Source organism: Hippocampus comes, unplaced genomic scaffold (assembly GCF_001891065.2).
Source record: "Hippocampus comes isolate QL1 unplaced genomic scaffold, H_comes_QL1_v1.1 scaffold101, whole genome shotgun sequence".
In the NCBI taxonomy this organism is placed as follows: domain Eukaryota; kingdom Metazoa; phylum Chordata; class Actinopteri; order Syngnathiformes; family Syngnathidae; genus Hippocampus; species Hippocampus comes.
This window is the reverse complement of record NW_017805451.1, coordinates 504,693-525,209: the sequence shown is the minus strand read 5'-3', so window position 1 is coordinate 525,209 and position 20,517 is coordinate 504,693. Positions and strand designations below refer to the sequence as shown.

Here is a 20,517-nt window from a genome sequence, read left to right as displayed (position 1 = left end):
GTCTTCAGCATTGGCTTGGATTGCTTCAATTCTTCGTTGCGGTTATTCTCCCTCAGTCCCTCAATGAATGGAGACGCTCCCCACCCCGGACCATCTAAATCTAATTATTGATTTACTCACTGAACCGAGCACAGCGCTTGCTGATGGGCTGCCGAATCAAGCGTCACACAAAAGGTCAAACTGAGAACACAAGTTCACGTCGTTTAATTTGTTCCGTGACCAAGCTTTCAGACGTTTCCCATCCATTTTACACATGAAAATGAATTAACCTGCCATTAAAAATATGAAGCCACAATCAAAAACTACCACATTTTATGTTATGTTTTTGACCAAAGAATATAGTCAAATATAAACACGTAAGCATGAGAACATAATATTTCATGATATTAAATTAATGTTGACGTGCCTTTAAGAGGCGTGGCCTTATGACATCAGTAGCTCTGACTCCAGCTCAGATTGACCGTTTACAGCGCGGTTTGTTAGTTGGCATGCTTCATTCTCCTTGTGTGTCAGTCTGGAGATATTTAAAAGCCGTTTGAGTGATTGATTTTGATATAACCGGGTAAATCGGATTCAAATCTATCAGCGCACCAAATTTGCGAACTTTGATTTTTAAAGACAGTGACTCCAAGTGTATGCTAACAGCAATCTTTTCTTCTTCTTTTTAGTATGGATTTAGTAGTTCTCGATCCCTTGCAGGACAGGCAGCTAAGCGTACCACACTACAAATCAGCATTCTCGACTGAGATTCATCCGACTATCCCGGACTGTGTTGTTGTTCACCAAATTAGGAGCCTGTTTGGTTTGAATGATTTATGAGTCAGTATACTTGAGGTAGCAAATGTGTCCCTGCTTGCGTGTCAGTGTTTCGCAAGGCCCAACGTTCAAGCAATTACCGCATTTTGTAACGTCATGAATTTGGTGACAATGGGCCTTGCCTGCATCAATCTGTCATATTTTAACCCAACGTATCATGGGAGAATCTTCTCGTTTCTCTGAAAGGACAGAGGAGCAAGGATTTGGCTAATATATCTTTCACGCACCTTTGCAAACATGCACATGTACACGCACACACACATGCAACATAATCTCAAAGGGGCGACGGAATAGCTGAGGAGGGGATCCATGAGCTTATAGGACTAAATAAATATTGTCTTGAAAGAATGAGGCCTGTCGCAGTACATAAAAGGCATACACAAAGACGTGCGCGCACACGTACACACACTTTCACAAAGATCGACTTCGGTAAACCATCACAGTTCAACCTTGTACTTGAACAAAACCTGCAATCACTGTTAATAGTTATCGAGCTTTGCAATAATAGCAGCATATATGTGTGTGTGTGTGTGTGTTCATGGCAATTCCAAGTACCATTGCGAGCGAGTGCACTTTGCTGGAAATTCTGCCAACTATGTAGTTCTAAATGTTTTAGTTGCCAGATTTTTTTTTCTTTAGTTCTCATAGTTCTCACTATGAAGTAAAGAGCCTTAGAGGGTTTGGACCTTGGTGATAAAATGAGTTGGGACAATAGATGATGAAACCAAGCCAGACTTTTGTGTTGATGATAAAAAAATGTAAAAATGATGACTGTTTTCATCAAATACACAGAGAAGGCTGGGTAAGACAGAATTAAACCAAGAGACACTCTTCATCGTGTTTATTTACTTTCAGGCAAAAAGGGGGCGGTGAGGGGTGAGGGGGGCAGATAAAGTGACGCAATTCTAAGAAACAAGTCAGTTATACTTTCTTTTTATTTTATGTGCAAGCATGAGGCGAAAAAAAAATGTTGTACGTGCCCTAACATATCACGATTTAGCAAGATGAATGAAAAAAACGTGAAATGGAAAAAGCGGGCTCATGTTGGGGTATAAACACATTTGTCGCAAGTCTGTTACATCAATACACATTTTATCCACCTCCAAAATTAATGGTCCATGCATCCACCATATGTGGCAAAATAATCGATTCCGTCTTTTTTTTTTTGTGTACTGTAATCCCGAAAAGAGAACAAGACAAATTATTCAACAAAAGCACTAGCCCTGACGCAAACGTCTTGAGGCTTTGTTTTGCACAAATCTCAGTGTTATTCACTGGCACAATGTTTTTTCTGTAATTCTGTTCTTCACGTAAAAATCATCACCTTTCATTGCTGTAGTTCCTCCATTTGTTATGATCTGAATCTGAACTGATTATCCTCACGAGGGTTCCTCCATTTGTATTCTTCCTTAAATATTCAATGAATTTTTTGAACATATTGAATTCAAATGAGTTAAAGCCATTTTGTGATTAAAATAATAAATTAACTATAATACTCAAAATACAACAAATTAGCATCATTTTATTATTTCAATCAACTACATACACATTGACTGAATTGTATATGAATTTTTTTCTTTTTTTTAACTCACCAAAGAATGATCTGGCCAGTTGACCCAGCTAGGTCTAAACGCTTGGTCCTCCTCAACCTGACTTTTTGAGCAACAGTGCCCTCTGTTGTTGCTAAAATGTGTGTGCGAGTGAGACTTGTCCAATTTTTCCATTTTCAACTCAATCGGTACTTTTGTCATGGTCCTGTATTCTCTTTTGTGTGACCTTCTCAATGTCGATGAAATCAATATTTGGAACAAAAGCAAACTAACAGCCTCAAGAAAAACAAAAAAAACGTCATTTTCCACGATCATTTATTTGTACCGGCCTTTTGTTTTTTTTTTTAAATTAAGGGACACCTGTGATGAAAAACCAAAAAGATTTCAACTTGTCAACAACATGGCCGTGTGCTGTAATTAAACGGTTTCATAATCGTGACAAAAGTCCTGCTAACAGCATTTCTGAGTTTTCTTTTTATTCATTTGACCAAAATCATTCAAACACACCTTCAAACTGTCAGGCAGATATGATAACTCATGAGCGGGTAAGACATACAAATGTGTTAGTTTGCAATATTGCCGTTTTTTTATTTTAAATTGACTTGATTTGACATTCCCACTCATTTTTCTTCTCCGTGTCTACTTTTGTAGTGCTCATCTGGTAGATTCCGTAACTTCTCTGCAGCCTTAAAAAGAAAAAGAAAAAGTGAGGCACCTTCAGGGACAGACGGTTGAGTACATTTCAATCTTGTGTCATCATTAGTCTCGATCTTGAAAGGCCTTTTGATAAAAATCCTGCCTTTTTTCCCCGCACACATACACAAAACATATCGATAATTAGTTTACCGCTTTCAGGGACAGCGGTTACTTGAGTGGACAGCAATTCAAATGTTATTTTCTCTTATATTAATTACTCTTCATGTCACAGTTGTGCATCAGCAGCGCAATGGACCCTTATGTGTGTTGCATCCACTGCCATTATTTTTTTTTTTAATGCCTAAAGACTAATTGAAAAAAACACTTGAGGAAAAAAAATTCAGATGTAAGTTATCAATATTTATGCATAAAAGGGTTGAAAAAAAATGTCCGACTGTTTGAAATGAACAATCCGTGACTAGGTTGCCGCAACGGTGTTCCTTTTATTAAATCACCTGTTCAGGAGTGAGGTCCCGCTGCTCCATTGCAAGCATCTCATAGCCGACCATGAACTTCTTAACTGTGGCCGAACGCAGCAGAGGAGGGTAGTAGTGAGCGTGCAGTTGCCAATGTGAGTTGTCTTCCTTTAAGTAGGGGCCAGTCGGGGCTCCTGAGGGACGCAAAAAAAAAAAAAAAAAAAAAAAAAAACATCCGTCAGATGATGAACGATGAGGGACTTGTAAAAATCCCCAAATGAACCAACCCCTCACCCACCCACACAACCCACCCACCCACACACACACACACACACACACACACACAATTCGTTGATGCATTAAATGCATTAATGGGGATGACACCTAGGGCTGATCATTACCTAGCTTGAACCAAACAAAAATGCAGATAGACGGCAGAATGTAGTGATTTGTTTCCGCTTCGATTCTGCAGCACGCTTGCTCGCACGCAAAGAGAATAATCAGGGTGCCTGGCTTGAAGGCCAATTAAGAATATGCATCACCATGGGAAAACAAGACCGTTCATCTTTCTTGCCATTCTCACAGCATGAATGAAGCATTTGGATCATTAAATCATTTAGCCAGCGGACCAGAAATCAGCCCACTTCATCGGTTACCTGAGCAAAACACAACAGTTGCTGACAAGTGAGCATCCATTTTCTGAACGGCTTTATCCTCACAAAGGTCGCGGGGGGTGCTGGAGCCTATCTCTTCGGGCAGTAGTCGGGGGACACCCTGAACCGGTTGCCAGCCAATCGCACGGCACACAGAGACGAACAACCATCCACGCTCACACACACACCGAGGGACAATTTTGAGTGTTCAATCAGACTGTCATGCATGTTTTTGAAATGTGGGAGGAAACCGGAGTACCCGGAGAAAACCCACACAGGCAAGGGGAGAACATGCAAACTCGCCAGAGCTGGAATCGAACCCCTTTGCACTGTGAGGTCGATGCACTAACCACTGGACCACCAGGCCGCCTACATTGTAGATATATTTGGGGGGCAGGGGGCTTGACGGCGTTCTGATTCATCGTGCTGGCGGAATATGAGTTGAAGCAGCAAAAATCGACCTGTTTTTATTTGTCGGTGGGCAGCCATTTGGCCAATAGCTGTCAAGCGACGTTGACATCACATGTGGTGAGTGATCAGTGAAGTGTCGGTTTTGTAAAGTAACTCAAGCAAGGCTTTGCTGCTGTTGGCGTTGGACCGGCAACATTTCAAACTCGCAGCTCTTGAGGCATGATGACACTTGCTCTCTTGTGTCGCATATCACTCGGTGCATCACGGCACTCGGCTAACCTTTGTATGGCTTACGGCCACTTTGCTCGGTGCTTCTTTGGCAGGCCCTCAAAATGGGTTTTTCCCCCCCACTGGTTTTTGCAGGTTGGATAAATATCAAGTACAGCCTGCGCGTTGGATCGAGCAACAGCTGCCTGGGTGGTAAACACCATCCCGAGCAGCACTTCCAGACTCGAGTATACTTTATTTGCGCGAGCCGTTTCTTCTCTGCAGCCCAACATCGTCTTCACAGCTTGACGTCAGAGATGCAAGGTGATTTCTCTGTCTTAGGGGCCATGTGCAATAGAGTGATATTTTGACATGTTATTTTGTTGTCGCACAGCCTCTTTTTTTAAATAGGGGACGGGGGGTTTTTTTTGCCGAACCCCTGCAGTCTGCTCATACTGACGATTTGTTTCAATCGGGGATTAAAACATTATTATCTACCGCAGCATTCTCTTCTCCTTTATTCTCTTGTTTTAATCCCCATTTGCACACTATTCTTTACTTTATCCCGACTGATGCTTGGTTATAATCATTTTAATCAAACTATTTTAGAGGATTTTTATTATAATTTTTGCAATGTCTGAAATTTGCAGGCGGCGGTTCAATGCTTTTAATGTTTTTGTAAAGGATTTTGAATTTTAAGGCACAATGACATGCGTTATACAAAATAAAACTTCAGTTTTTTTGTCTGAAAACTCAACTAATTGCTGTGTTTCTGCTCAGGTTTTTGTGCCCCAACGAATAATGCAAAAATGTTATGGTAAAAAAAAAAAAACAAAAAAAAAACGCTTCAATAATGAATGTGCCTTATGTTTATACATTCCTGACCCAAAATAATAATGCCCGTCACTCTCGACGGTTGAGTAAATACGCTGTGTGTGTGTGTGTGTGTGTGTGTGTGTGTGTGTGTGTGTGTGTGTGTGTGTGTGTGTGTGTGTTTAGGGAAACCAAATCAATTATCTCGCAAAATGCACTAATGCCAAAATTATAGACACCTTCCCAGGCCAAAAATGTTGAATTTGGATCAGCAGCAAATCAATCATGATTTATTTTTATTTAATTTTTTTTTAAGGACTGAATCTAATGGAACAAAAGTGAGGAATAAATCCTGACCCAGCCTCAAAATGGGTTCATCCTCAGTGAAGATGAAATGTATTAGTCACATAGGGATTGTTGCAAATCATGCGGGGAGTCCTGCTGACTGTAATCATCATCGTTTATGTAAACAAAGGCCTCGTCAGCATTCCTTAGAGGCCCCCGCAGCCCAATAAAAGTGAGACAGCGATGATGCTTTACTGTAATGTCAAACTGTGGACATGCTTTTCTTTCCACTTTTGGATCAACTCCTGTCTGCCAACTCATCCAAAAGTCTGTATGAAACGCTGATTCCTTGCTAATTCCATCATCCTGCTGTGATGTTTGCTCGGACTCGCTCAAAGATCCGGCATGAATCTGAAATCTCTGCTTGAATCTTTTCCATCAGCCTCTTATTTTCCTAAAATGTGTCTTTCGTCGTGTGTTCCTTTGTATCATCGTCTGGTCCCCTTGTGAAATTGGCACATGGCTGTGACGGTGGCTGCCCAGCTTTAGATCAAATATGGCTGAGGTATAAGCAATGGGATTTTTCTACATGTACACATTTGGCAACAAACAGCTAAAAAAGAAAGAGCTGATAGAGAGGAAAGCGCTTTAAAGAATGGAACAATACATAATACATTTTGGCACCCCAATATCGGAAAATAAAGGGATTGTCCATTTTGGGCTACCTTCGTTGTTTCTCAAGGGAACAATGCTGACTCTTCAAGTTGTGTAACCACAAAAAAAAAAACTCAATCTAAGGCATCAACGGGAGCTGTTCCACTGTGGGATGGACGCCCGTCATACACTTAAAAACTGTTAGCAATGTTTTTGTCTGACAGTGGATGTCTTGGGCGCTCTTTTGTTTTTGTTAAGCACCATTTAAATAAGAATATATGAAGCACTGGCAGGGTAAGGAAAAAAAAAAAACGCATCCCTTTATATTTACATTTACATTGTTGCCAATATCCTGAACGGTACAAATTTAATCTTTCGATATGCTCATGTGTCTGACAGTGATTTATGGCACACTAATGCTTCGACTGAACACTGAAGAGGAATTCAAATCACTTTCAGAAAACTTTTGACATTAAACAGGCTGCTTAATATTCGCTGAAAAAAATACCGTATTGGCCCAAATATGAGACGGTGTTTTTTGCATTGAAATAAGACTGAAAAAGTGGGGGTCTTCTTATATTTGGGGTCTAGACATTATACCCATTCACGACACTAGATGGCGCCAGATATCATTGAAGCGAATGCTGAACTTGACTTCCCAGGCCAAAGTGAACCCCTGCCACGAAGAATAAAAATAAAAACAGCGGTAGCACGAAGCATAAAAATAAAAAATAGCGGTAACAAGGAAAAGAGAAGAAAATAATAGAAGAGATAACAGAAAATGGAGAAACGTAGTGGCAATCTGGAGAAAAGTGGGTCGAAGATCGGCCAGGTTAACCGGCAGCTGAGGAGAACTTATGATGTAATTTACATTTCAAAAACCAGAAGCCATTCATTTACGAATGTGATTGCACTTTAGATTTGAATGAGGCAAAATAACATGCTTTTTCTCTCAAATATATTGTTATAATCATTTGTTTCAGATGTATTGTAATTATTTTCTGTATAAAAATTAATTTGGTGTTCACAAAGTCTTTCTTCAAAGTTGAGTCTTGAAAAAGAGGGGGTTGTCTTATAATCAGGGCCGTCTTCGGGCCAATACGGTAATCTAATTGAGGAAAATTGCTCAGGTCATATTTTAACCCTTTCGGGGACAGCGGTTGCTACAGTGGACAGCTTATCATGTTATCAGGTTACAGGGTGCATGAAAGGGTTAAAGTACTGTTACCGCATTGTTATGCTTTTCTCTCTTCTTTTATTGTTTCCTGTTTGATTTTGTTTGAAGTAGTTCCTTTGTAATGAGACGTCTTCATCTTACATATTTTTGTCGTCTCTACAGTAACTTCATTCTTCCCTTGTGTTGCGAAAAATAAATATTAGCATTAACTGTCATGCCTCATGATTATTTCTTCGTGTGTTTCCTGCAAAATGTTTCTTCTTACCATGCCAACCCATGGAGTAGGGAAAGGACACATTAAATAGATTGTCGTATTTGGTCAGCAGTCGCTTCATAATGTCAGCCAGACCTGAAAAAAAAAAAAGAGACGAAAACAAAGTAAGTCAACAACACTAAAGTGGAAGCGTGTTAAGTGTTCATCCGAAATGGCTGTCCGAATGTTGGCGACAAAACCGGAAAGAATTTCCGCAACAGTCACCAGCTGTTCTTGTGTTAGAGAGAAACAACTTGTCGCATCTGCCCAAAAAACACGTACTCTCCCTTTCCTCTGTGGTCAACTCGTTGATTCGGAGGACATGTCGTCGTGGCAACAGCAGCAACTGATAGGGCCACGTCGCCCAGTAGGGAACCACTGCCAGCCAATGAGGGTTCATCACCACCACGCGTTCCTGAAAAGCAAAATGAAACTCAGAATAAATGAAAAAAAGATTTTCATAAATGAAACAAAATAAAAAAAAGAAAATGCCTTTTAAAAAAAAAAAAAGAAAGAAAAACAACTGAAACTACAATTTTGCATCCAAAACTGAATAAAACTAACTATCATAACAGCGAAAATTGAATTAGGTTTCATCTTTGTCAATTAATATCATACGTGAGCTTTCAGGGTTAATTTTAAAGGCATTTATTTCGGTATTGCTGTACAACTGTACAGAAGAAGAATGGTCAAATAGACATTTCCTGACCTAAATTTTGTTTGTGTGTGTGTGTGTGTGTGTGTGTGTGTGTGTGTGTATGTGTGTTTTTAATCTGGCACACGACAACCATGCCCAAAATTAAAATAAATAAATAAAACTCATTCTAAATTAATAAAAACTAAACTAAAACAAAGCATTCCAAAAAAATTTTAATGAAAAAAAAACAAGCTTTTTTAACATAATTAATTAAAAGTAACTGAATTTAAAATGCAAAAAAAACAAAACGAAATAAAAAATGACGAGGATGAAAACTATTTTCGGGGTAGAACCAGTGCAATGACAAAGGGCCAGATGTGGTATACAGGGACTTCTCAAAGATCTAAAAACAATTACGCGAGGTACAAATACTTAATAATTGAGAAAAAAAAAGTCAGTAGAGAATACATGTACACTGACATTTGGACAAAAATGTACAATCACTCAAACCTGTTTAATGTATTAACCCTTTCAGGGACAGTGGTTACTACAGTGCTCATCTTATCATGTTATCAGGTTACAGGGTGCATGAAAGGGTTAATGGACGCTATGTAAACAACATTTAAAGCAGTTTTCTTTTACTGATCCGATCATTGTTTTTCTCTCCTCGCACTCCTTTCCAGTATTATAACACAACAGAATGAAGACTGACAATAAATTAATCGGAGAAAGGACCAAGGCGTGCAAGTAAGTGGAGGCGGTACTAAATCAGACATCTCTCACATCTCCAATCTTCCCCCCCCCAAAAAGTTTCATTCAATTAGCTTGGAAAGTTTGGCTATCACATGGGAGACAAACCCCAATTCAAGCTTTTCCAAGTACTGCCGTGTGCCAATTTATGGTCCTAACCTCGGGTCAGACAGACAGGAGCAAATAGGAAGAGGGACACTCTTGGCACAAGAACACACACACACACACACACACACACACACACACACACACACACACACACACACACACACAAACTGCTTCCACTCTAATTTTATAAAGGTCAGCCCCCATGAGTGCCCAGATCTCACACCTGTTATGTACGAATCAGACAGCTATTTTCTTTCTTGCCAAATCACGTATAATCACGGATATGTGTGCCATCAGTGAGTGCGGCATTCCTTATTTTGGCTGAAACCTAAAGCAGCTCAAGCAGCAGGGAGCGTAGGCGTCACCACTAAATACTCTATTGGCTAAAGTTCAACCCTTCAAATGAAAGGACCTAAAGCGCCGTGAGGTGCCCAGATAACCTCACGAGTTAAGGTTAAGCGCAGATCGGAGCCAAAGGCTTGATGTCAAAGGTCAAAAACTAGGGCATGATTTCTATCGATTTCGCTTGTACTTAAATCCTTCGCAAATCTAGCAAACAGTTTGACTTTGACAACTTGAGGAAATTCTCACAGGAAAGAATCCGCGTCAGGTGAAACTGTCGTCGCCGTCATCATCATCATGTCTTTAACTGCAGCCAGGAACATTTTAACTTTCTTCACTCTCATGCGGTACAGTACACTATGATGTCTTCCACAATGGCAGTCAGTCCTTCTTAATCCTTTCAGGGACAGCGGTTACGACAGTGTTACTACAGCTTATCAAGTTATCAGGTTACAGGTTATCATTATTGGTGCATGAAAGAGTTCATGAGTGTTGCAAAAAGCCCTCGCAAAAAGCTAAAGAAAAACTACACATCGCAAGAATGATGGTGGTGCACAGACTTTTTTTCATTTCCTCTATTTAACTCATGCAGTGGCAGCCATTTTCAGACCCTTTTGTACCCTAACTGTTGAAAAAAAAATACAAATAAATTCCAGGGATTTAATGTGTGGTGCAAATAAGTGCAGTGTCACTCTTCAGACTGCATCATATTACAATGGCTGGCACTTTGAAAGAAAACAGCCTCCCCGTTAGATTTTTACAAACACCTAGGCCTACAACACGACTGTATTTTAATGTTGGTCATGTTGGTGCTCCTTGTCGAGATCATTATTTTCAGATGAGACTTTGTGCAACAAGTTGAAGAACCACTGCTCTTTCGCTGCTGTCTTCATATTCATAATAACTCCATTATAGTTGAGCGACCGGTGTAAAAAAAATCTCTGGGCCACAGCTCCCACCAAGGCATCTGCTTACTATTGCGACATTCGCATCGCGTGCGATGCTAAAACTTCCTCAAGGTTGCCGTTGTTTATGTTCTTCACACACCAGTGCAGAATTGCTAAAACATGCGAAACGAACAAAATATGTCTTCCTAATCTTTTTTACAGGTTGAAGATGGATGCCGCAGCGTGATGCTAATGAGCATTTCTGCTGCCCCATCACATGCTTCACTGCCTGAAAAACAGGCAGTGTGTGCTGGAGGAAAACAAAAAGCAAAGGTGCAACGGAATAATGGGGGGGAGAAAAGGTTAGAGGAAGCAAATGGATTAAGGGAGATGTACAAAGATTTTCTTGAAAAATGGAAACGCCGACAGCAAGTGGACTAGGTTAGAAAACTATTTTTTTTTCCTGAAGTGGATAATCAATGAATGACTTCATAGTGGCCATAAAAATTGCATAAATAGTAAGATTCCTCCACTTTGATAAAAAGATGTAACTTCATCTTTAATTAGGGGGAAAAAAAAATATGAACAATTAGTTTTTGGTTTGTGACGCTTTCTAATCAATGTTCCCTCTCTTTTTCTATACGTCTGAGCATCCACACAAACTCCCTGTGTCATGTTTTGGTTTGTCTTTGTTTTGTTCCTTGAGTGTTTCAGCACCACCTGGAGTGTGGGGCGTCACCTTCAGCAGTGCACCTGTGCTGGATCAGGCAATCTAGGCGTGGCCTACTTAAGACACCGACTACCCATCTTCTTCGTCGGACTATTACTCTCGATCACCGCTTTGCCCATGTGCTTTGTTATCTCTCGTTCATGCTTCTAGTCGCCCTCCTCGTCATAGTCATTCGGGTTTGTGAGTATTTATTTAGTCTTGGTATTGTACTTGGTTTCATTTTTTGTACAGCCTCAATTTGTTTTATCGTGTTCTCGAAAATTATTCAATCCTTGTAATTGGCAAGCGCTTTGTGTTCTCGTTCGATTTCTCTGGCGCCCTGTTTTGCCAGCACCTTTTGTTGAATACTTTGTCGGTCCCTCGCTTTTCCTTAATAAACCTTTTTGTCATCGCTATTTATCTGAGTCTGCGTTTGTGGGATCCACACTCCATTCGGTCTGCGATCAGACCACAACCTATCACCCTGAGGGTCCCTTGGGACCACGGTGAGCAACATCAGACATGTACTCGGCAGGTAAGCTAGTATCACACCTGTCCAAACCAATTACATGATGTAGGCATGTTACAAAAAAAAAAAAAAAAAATCAAACCACCTATCTATCAAAACAAAATTATTTCAGCGCCCAGGTCATTTGAAGCATGATTACATCAGTCGAAATCAGGGGTGTCAAACTCATTCTTGTCGCGGGCCACTATGCAGTGACGGCTTCCCTCGAAGAGCCGGTCTGACGGTGACATCAAAAGTTTAATTGTCACATCGCCTCATTACTTGTACACAAAAAATAAATTGATGGATTCCGCTCAGTCAAGTAAGCTATAATAGCTTGTTCAAGTGTGTGTGAAGAGCGGAACAAAACTATTGCAAAATCTGAAAATGTATTACACATGATGATTTGACATTTTGGTACACATTTTAGCAAGGTTCATGACAGTTGGTACCCATGATTTGCTTTGGCGGGCCACATTAAATGACATGGCGGACCGGATCTGGCCCCCGAGCCTCGAGTTTGACAAATGGTCTAAATAGAATCTGCATTAACATGGTCCCACATTGCCCAATCATAAAGAATGCAAAACATGCCATTGAATTAAACATAAAATTGCTAGTTACCTGACCTCTGAAACGTTCTAAAGAGCCTCATTTAAGGGGCTCGCCCATATTTGCCTCTGCCACCTGCAGCGTCTCACCAGTGGCGAGTGTGACTGGACATGTGACAATGTATGCTTCAGTCTACCGTATAGTAGGACAACCAAACAAACAAAGTCAACATTTCAGGTAAAGTGACAAATGTTAGACATGATTCGGGCCATTTTTCTTAAAGTGACGTGTCGTTCGCTCTACTGAGGTTGTTGAGCAGTACCTTTTTAGCAACTTCTTGTTTGGCATATTGCAGCAGCAATGGTTCTTGGTACTTTTCATAGAACGCTTTCTGACATCGATCGGACAGAGTTGGCTCATTTGGGAGGAAGCTGCTTGCCCACACCTGTGATATTGAAGGAAGTGTAAAAAAAAAAAGATGCAGGAAGTCATTAAGAAGATATGACGAAATTGGCAAAAATTGTAATCAGGCATTGGAATGAGTTGAAACAAACGGCATAGCAAGGGCTGCCAAAATTTATGTGGCCGGGTAGTGTTTCAAGGTGCCACTAGTTTTGTATCTAGTATTTGGGCCACTGTCGTTCTCACTTGTGCTAGGCAACGTGAAATAAAACCTTATTCCTGCATTTAACTGATTGGGCCTGGAGAACTTTAGTTGTCTGCTTCATGGTGCACTTTTACCCATTTTCATGAGCTTTTTGAGCTTGACTTCATATTTTTGTGACATTGGGGCTAAAATCCATCCATCTATTTTCTGTTCCGCTTTATCCTCACAAGGGTCACTGGGGTTGCTGGAGCCCATCCCAGCCGTCTTCGGGCAGTAGGCGGGGGACACCCTGAACCGGTTGGCAGCCAATCGCAGGGCACAAAGAGACAAACAACCGTCCGCGCTCACACTCACACCCACGGACAATTTAGAGTGTTCAATCAGCCTGCTATGCATGTTTTTGGGAATGTGGGAGGAAACCGGAGTACCCGGAGAAAACCCACGCAGGCCCGGAGAACATGCAAACTCCACACAGGAAGGCCGGATTGAACCCACGACCTCCGCACTGTGAGGTCGACGTACTAAACACTGGACCACCGCCTGGGGCTAAAATGTTAATTAAGTATTCCATGTGGAGCAATAACCAGCGGCATTTAGTGCGGTGTTCGCATGCCACGCAGGATTGCATCTGACAGAATGGCTAATTGTTTTCTGATGAAACACACCCCTGAACTTATTCACCCAAAATGTAGTCGGCATCCAAAGGCGACGCACGCATTATTAAAAGGCTCCCTCTGGTAATTAATGATTCTTTCATTTGGGGGGACTATTTTGGGTTGGCTCTTCTTTATCAGATATCACTCCGCTGCAATGTTTTAAATCTACAAATGATGGCATGTCATCACAAAAACTGAAAGAAGCCCGAACATTAAAGGCATGCACATCATAACATGCACACACAAAACCTAAATTTGTGTGTGCATGTTATTATATCCGCATGCGCGCCAACATCTGTGACTGTGGGTGTATTTGTGCAGCTGCGTTTCTGTGGACACTCAATCTCGCGCCTATCCAGTAGCAGACTATTGACTCAAGGACAAGTGAAGAAATGACCGGCAAGAGACCGACAAAGATGAGCACATATTCTCACAAGGCAAATTGTATTGCAAATAGTGTGCCACTTTTACTGTACATTTCCTTTTATAGAGTCTGATATAATCTGTAACATGTGGGGGAAAAAAAATTATAAAGGCTTTATCCCACATGGTTCATATGTGGTTTTCCCAGAACCGTAATACTGTACTGATTAGCATGTCAATAATGAATTATTACATTATGATGATGCCCGAACAATGCAAGTTATTTGTAAACTGTTTTGATTCAAATCCAAAATGGACAGTAAAGATATCCCAAACTTGGTCTTTCCGTGTATTATATTTTCATTGTAACTACTTATTAGGGAGTTTTAGTGTTAGATGTAGCAGTAAAGAAACATTACATTAGCCTGAAGTCACACACTGCCCTCTATTGGCAGCATCCAGACATTGACAGCACATGAGAAACGGCGTGTGCTGATGATGTCTGGTATTGTTGCTGTTATAATACTATTTTTTAAATGTAATTGAACAGCCAGCGAAGAACATTTTTTGAACTGGAGTATTTGTTCTAAATGGGTGCCTGAGTGCTGAGCAATTAGCATGTGCGAGAGTGTTTTCTACCTGACAGTGGGGATGTGGATTGGAACAACCCATCATTGCTCCTTTATTTTCAAAGATCTAAAGAAAAAAAATAGAACACAAAAGTCGACAATTTAGAGTTCTATCTTTGTTAACATGCTATAAAAATGTAATAACAGATGCATGTTTTATTTGACAAAGTTGGGAATTTTACAATTTTATAGCAGATACTGTATGTCATACTATTTACTGACTAGCTGTATTACCGGTATATGTGTGTGTGTGTGTGTGTGTGTGTGTGTGTGTGTATATGTATATATATATATATATATATATATATATATATAAGATTGGGGCGAATAGTCGATACATCCCATACCTGAACCCATGGGTAGGTGGCGCCCAGTTCTTCCATGAGCTCCGCCCACTTGTCAATCACAGTGACAACCTCTTCTTTTTTCATGAGAGGAAGGGTGACATCAGACCAGGGATGGAAACACATGACCTTACTGGAATGACGAGATAATATGTCGATCATGTTTTCACTCATCAACTCTGAATGCTGGGGAAACGTCTGGCAGAATACCTGGCAAAATCGGACAATTTCTGACATTTTGGGTGGTTTTTCTGTTGAGGTTTCTGATTTGTTTTTTTTTTTCTGCCTTCCATATAGTTTGCTGCCATAAAAAAAGGATATTCTAAGACATTATTGGACCATTTATTTTGATATGCTGGGTGTCCCAAAAGTCAGAATACACTTCCTTTTTCGGGCCCAAGCAGAGACTGATGCAAGGTCCTTATTGTTTCTGGACAAATTATAAATATTACTCATATTATTATCTGTAATGACTCTCATTTTTGAGGGGCTAAACATCAGCAAAAACTCGCTAAACTTAGCACACACAGCGAGCTTAGCGAATACATTTTATATTTTAAGGATGTTACACGTGTACGGAAAAAAAAAGGGTCTGTAGCGCCCCCTACAGTGGTTTCACACTAACTTAACCCGGTACGTTTGACCTATAAGGTCACCTATAAAGTGATACTGAAGGTGAGCTACATTGCTGCCTATAATTGACACCCGCGCTTTGTGCTACTGCGTTTTGGTTCTTCTCACAAGTCCAGATGTCTCATCTGATAGCCGTCAATTTGACGCAGATGAAGGAAGCATATGGTCAAGCCGCCGAGCTACAAATAAACTTGCTTCCTTGTCTCCCCCCACTCCTCCTCCATTCCCAAATTGGCTTCTGCTGATGAAAAATGTATCTTTGGCAAGCTGGGAGCTTACACAGACAATAACTCCTCGCCGGAGTCAACCTAAATTGAATGTAACCAATTACCACGTCCCTCCTGAACTTGAAACAAATCATGGACCCTTGAGAAGAAATTGCAATTATTCTGTGCTACCTTATGGTACTGTAATTGGTATCGTGCATAAAAGGAGGATGTTGCCCCTCATGTTGACTTTTTCTTTCCTCCAGGATAACAAATTCCCAAATTAATGCTCCCGTAATTGGTTGCCTGTATGTCACTCGGGGGCCCGCAAATTTTGAGTTCAAGATCCCTTCGCAAAACACCACAACATTATGCGCAAAGAGACCCATCCCGGCCTGCGCGTGGTACAAACGAAAAGAAAAAAAAACACACAAAAAAAAGAATCCCGTCGTCGGGAAGGAAATGTCACATTAATACAAAAACATGGCAAGAGTCGGTAAAGAATCCCGTCGTCGGGAAGGAAATGTCACATTAATACAAAAACATGGCAAGAGTCGGTTTCAGAGTATTGGCCCCATTATCCAGTGTGTGTGTGTGTGTGTGTGTGTGTGTGTGTGTGCGTGTGCGTGCGTGCGTGCGTGCGTGCGTGCGTGCGTGTGTGTGTACGTGTGCATAGATAGGCAGATCAAATAAACAGATAAGAACACGAAATAATAGTTGTTACAATTGTCATTTTCCGTGATGTGTTCTGTTGTATTCTTATTTTATGTTTAACCCTTTCAGGGACAGCGGTTCCTAGAGTGGACAGCTACTCTCTTGTTTTCTCTTATATTAATTCATGTTAACGTCACAGTTGTGCATCAACCACTTCAATGGACCCTTATATTGTGTTGCCATCCACTGCCATTATTTTTTTTCCATGCCTAAATACTAATAAAAACATTTTTGATGGAGGTTATCATTATTTGTGCATGAAAGCGGTAATATTCTGTAAAGCGCTTGGTTACAGCTGCAGCTGCTAAAAAAGCGCTACGCACGATAAATAAAGATGGATTTCACCGTATAATCTGTGAATGATGCATTCATCTGAATCCTACAACAGGGTTTGAGAGTGACTTTCTTAGCAGATGTTTTTGTGCTACTCAGAAGGTTGTGAACTATTCATTAGGCCTCCGTGCTAAGAGTGAGTGACAGGAAGGGAGAGGCTTTCCTGTTCGACATGTTTAACATGAAACTGTGCAGTTATTACACGCAGCTAAGAAGCAATTTCTTTTTCAACACAGAGTAAATGTTGCTGACTTTTCTTGTCAGGTTAGGAAACGTTTCCATCCAGGAGAAAAACAAAGCATAATATATGAAGGGCGTGACCCGGTGAAAGTTAAAGGAAGTCGAACACAATGTGCGATTCAAACTTTTCCTGAATTTCAATACACCAAGTCTAATGATGATTGGTTCAAAAGAGGAATCATTATTATTCTACTCTCGGGCAGTCCAAAGAGAACCTATTCTAGATCTGTATGAATAAGTCATGCTCTTCTGCCAAGTCTTCCAAGATGCTCTGTTTTGAGTGACACTGCATGGAAGGTGTTGATATAACAATGAATTTATTATTGCGGCAGTAGTTGGAACTGGTGTAAAATGACACTGCATATGACACATTCTAATATTTGTTGATTGATAACCATACTTAGCAACAAAAAGAGCTGATCATTAACAACAAATATCAGTATGTTTTCTTACCACACCCCTGTGGCTGCTTTCGATTGAAACAATGGATGTTGACCGGAAGCTGAGGAGCACAAAATTCGTTGTTAATCACGCGATATGGTATGACAGTAATTACAATGCAAAAATTCCAACAACTTAGATTTGGAATTCACCTCCACCTCATGAGTGTGGTGCGTTGTGATGACAAACCGTACAAGAGCAGCAAATGAATACAAATTAGCAACAGATTTGCTTTCCCAGTGTGAAATAATGACTTTTTATTAGGCTGATGAAAGAGCCACTTACCAGGATCTGGAGAATCTGGCTGGATGGCAGGAAAGTCATTTTCAAAAACAAACGTGCTTTTGTATTCGGGATTTTTCTAAGGAGACAACACAACAAATAGACAAATTTCATTTGGTCTAGTTAGAAGTGGATGACCAAATGTGTGTATGTGCATGCGTGCGTGTGATAAAAGAGATAAAGAGATATGGTTATATGGTGCTGTGTTCGTACCATGTGACATCATCAATTATTCAGCATGTGAAATTAGCGATGGAATATAATTTTAGCACATTTCCAAAACTCACAAGCTGCTTCACTAATAAATCAAGGAACCACTATACTGTGAATGCGTGTTTTGTTCGCTGTTACCTCTCCATTAGCACGTGTGTTTCCGGGACATAGTGGATTGTATGGATCATATCTCGGTACACATTCCTCTGGAGGTTTTTCCACCTGACCGGTCCATGGTCTTTTCATGCGGTGGGCTGAGACTAGGACCCAACTGTCCCTCAGAGGGTTATAACGTAGGTGCTGGTGCTCTGAGGGCGCATTGAGACAAAAGAATTGATACTTTAACACACTTACCAGTTGTAATCCATGCTTACCAAGGTTGGTGGTTCACAAAAGATCAAAATATGCACTTTGTTTGAACATTCACAGATGATGAGTCATCGGTGTCATTTCTCAAACAAAGTCCTGTTTGTGCTTTTCAGACAACTTGATCGACGACTCTTGCGTGACTCAGACAGGCTGCAACAGTACGCTGATGAATATTATGCAGTAGCTGACGGGCATCTCACATTCATCAGGCCGCAACTGTATGAATTGCAATTTTGTAGATGTATTATTTTTTCAAAAATCTCTCGGTTTGGTTAATCTACAACTGGAGATGTTAGTATTTGCAAATATTCACCAATCTAAAGTGTTGAAAATAGCGTGATCCCTCTCAACTCAACTCAACTGTATTTATAGAGCACTTTCAAACAGCCATCGCTGCATACAAAGTGCTGTACATGGAGCAATTTAACATACCTGTATACAACAAACAGTAAAACAAATCGGTAATTAAGACGGTAGAAAGCACCAAACAGCAAAACCAAGAACAAATCTAAGTCATGCTGAGTCGAATGCCAAAGAATACAAGTGAGTTTTGAGGCGGGTTTTGAAGATGGGCAGCGAGGAGTCTTGCCGAATGTTCAGTGGGAGGTCATTCCAGAGAGAGGGACCAGCAACAGAAAAGGCTCGATCGCCTCTGAGCCTCAGTTTAGTTCTTGGTACTTCTAATAATGTCTGGTCCGCAGACCTGAGGCGCCGGGCAGGTGTGTAGGGGCGGATGAGCTCAGAGAGGTAAGGTGGCGCGACGTCATTTAGAGATTTGAAAACAAATCTCTGACGATGCAATGTTAATAGTTGAACAAACATACCCTTTTGGGGTCTTGTGGAAAAGTGACTGTTTTGGAGGTATTTTAAGCCAGCGATGTGAACAGTGATGAATGTAATGACAAAACTAATAAAACATTCAAACCACCCATGGAATAATTTGACAATTTGGCATGAACTGCAGGAAAAGCAACTACATATACTGTATGCTCTATGATAGTCCTGGGGAAATGAAACTTCATGAAGCACATGTGATATTTGGTACTCTTCTCGATAGTGCTCATGGATATAAAGGCTATCTATCCATCCATCCATTTTCTGATGTGGTTATCCTCACAAGGGTGGCAGGGAATGCTGGAGCCTATCCCAGCTGTCTTTGGGCAGTTGGCAGGGGACACTCTGAACTGGTTGCTAGGCAATCACAGGGCACACATCGACGAACAACCATCCGCGCTCACACACCTAGGGACAATTATAGTGTTTGATTAACCTGCCACGCATGTTTTTGGAAAATAGGAGGACACTGGAGTACTAAGGGAAAACCTACACAGGCATGGGGAGAACATGCAAACTCCATACAGGAAGGCCGGAATCGAAATCGAACCCTGCACCTCTGCACTGTGAGGCCGACACGCTAACCAGTCGACCACCGGGTGATATAAAGGCAAGTGCAATGGAAATTAATTAAACTATCTGCTGCATCTTTAAACCAAGAATGCCGTCTAGAGGAATCCAAAATGACTACAAGTGTTTCACGAAGCTTCATTTGTCCATCAGTCCTACAAGGATGGTTCGTGATCATTTAAATCTAACAATCGGAGAAAACACTCAAGAACTGTTCAATTACAAACAGCCAACTATAGCAATATCCATATTCCTTAAAATCCCTTTTTGAGAACTTGTTCAGTTTCTGAAAATCGGAAGTTAATTTAGGCATCCCTATTGGTCAATTACACTGACGTTCAGACACGCCCACTGTCATATTTGTATAGTTTTGTTTCCGGTGCAGTTTTAATGGCTACGTCCGGGATTGTTAAATATGGCAACGAAACCAAGGTCAGTTCAACTCCCTACCTTTTGGATCAAATTGGGCTTCAGGGCCACTCATGTCAACAACGTTGGATTTAAGTTGGGACAAGTCTTCCGTTCAGGTTTTGCACAAAAGCGCTTCGTCGGCTACTTCCTGTATGACAGGAGCATACTATTTGCTACCAAAATACATGGTGTCAATCTTTTAAAAACAGACAACACAATCTATATAGACGGGAATCAGTGGTACATTT

At 40.8% G+C, this 20,517-nt stretch overlaps 1 protein-coding gene across 1 annotated transcript; it reads right to left on the bottom strand.

Moving 5' to 3' along the window:
• Nucleotides 1-1,642: 1,642 nt before the first annotated feature.
• On the bottom strand, nucleotides 1,643-20,440 carry galt (galactose-1-phosphate uridylyltransferase). The gene is made up of 11 exons (XM_019874077.1): nucleotides 20,309-20,440; nucleotides 18,224-18,393; nucleotides 17,876-17,951; nucleotides 17,603-17,651; nucleotides 15,027-15,156; nucleotides 14,690-14,746; nucleotides 12,747-12,869; nucleotides 8,214-8,346; nucleotides 7,944-8,027; nucleotides 3,518-3,672; nucleotides 1,643-3,052 (listed from the first exon to the last, which is right to left on the bottom strand). Exons 1-11 carry the CDS (start codon nucleotides 20,340-20,342, stop codon nucleotides 2,987-2,989), a joined length of 1,077 nt encoding a protein of 358 aa, XP_019729636.1. The 5' UTR covers nucleotides 20,343-20,440; the 3' UTR covers nucleotides 1,643-2,986.
• Between the last annotated feature and the right edge of the window lie 77 nt (nucleotides 20,441-20,517).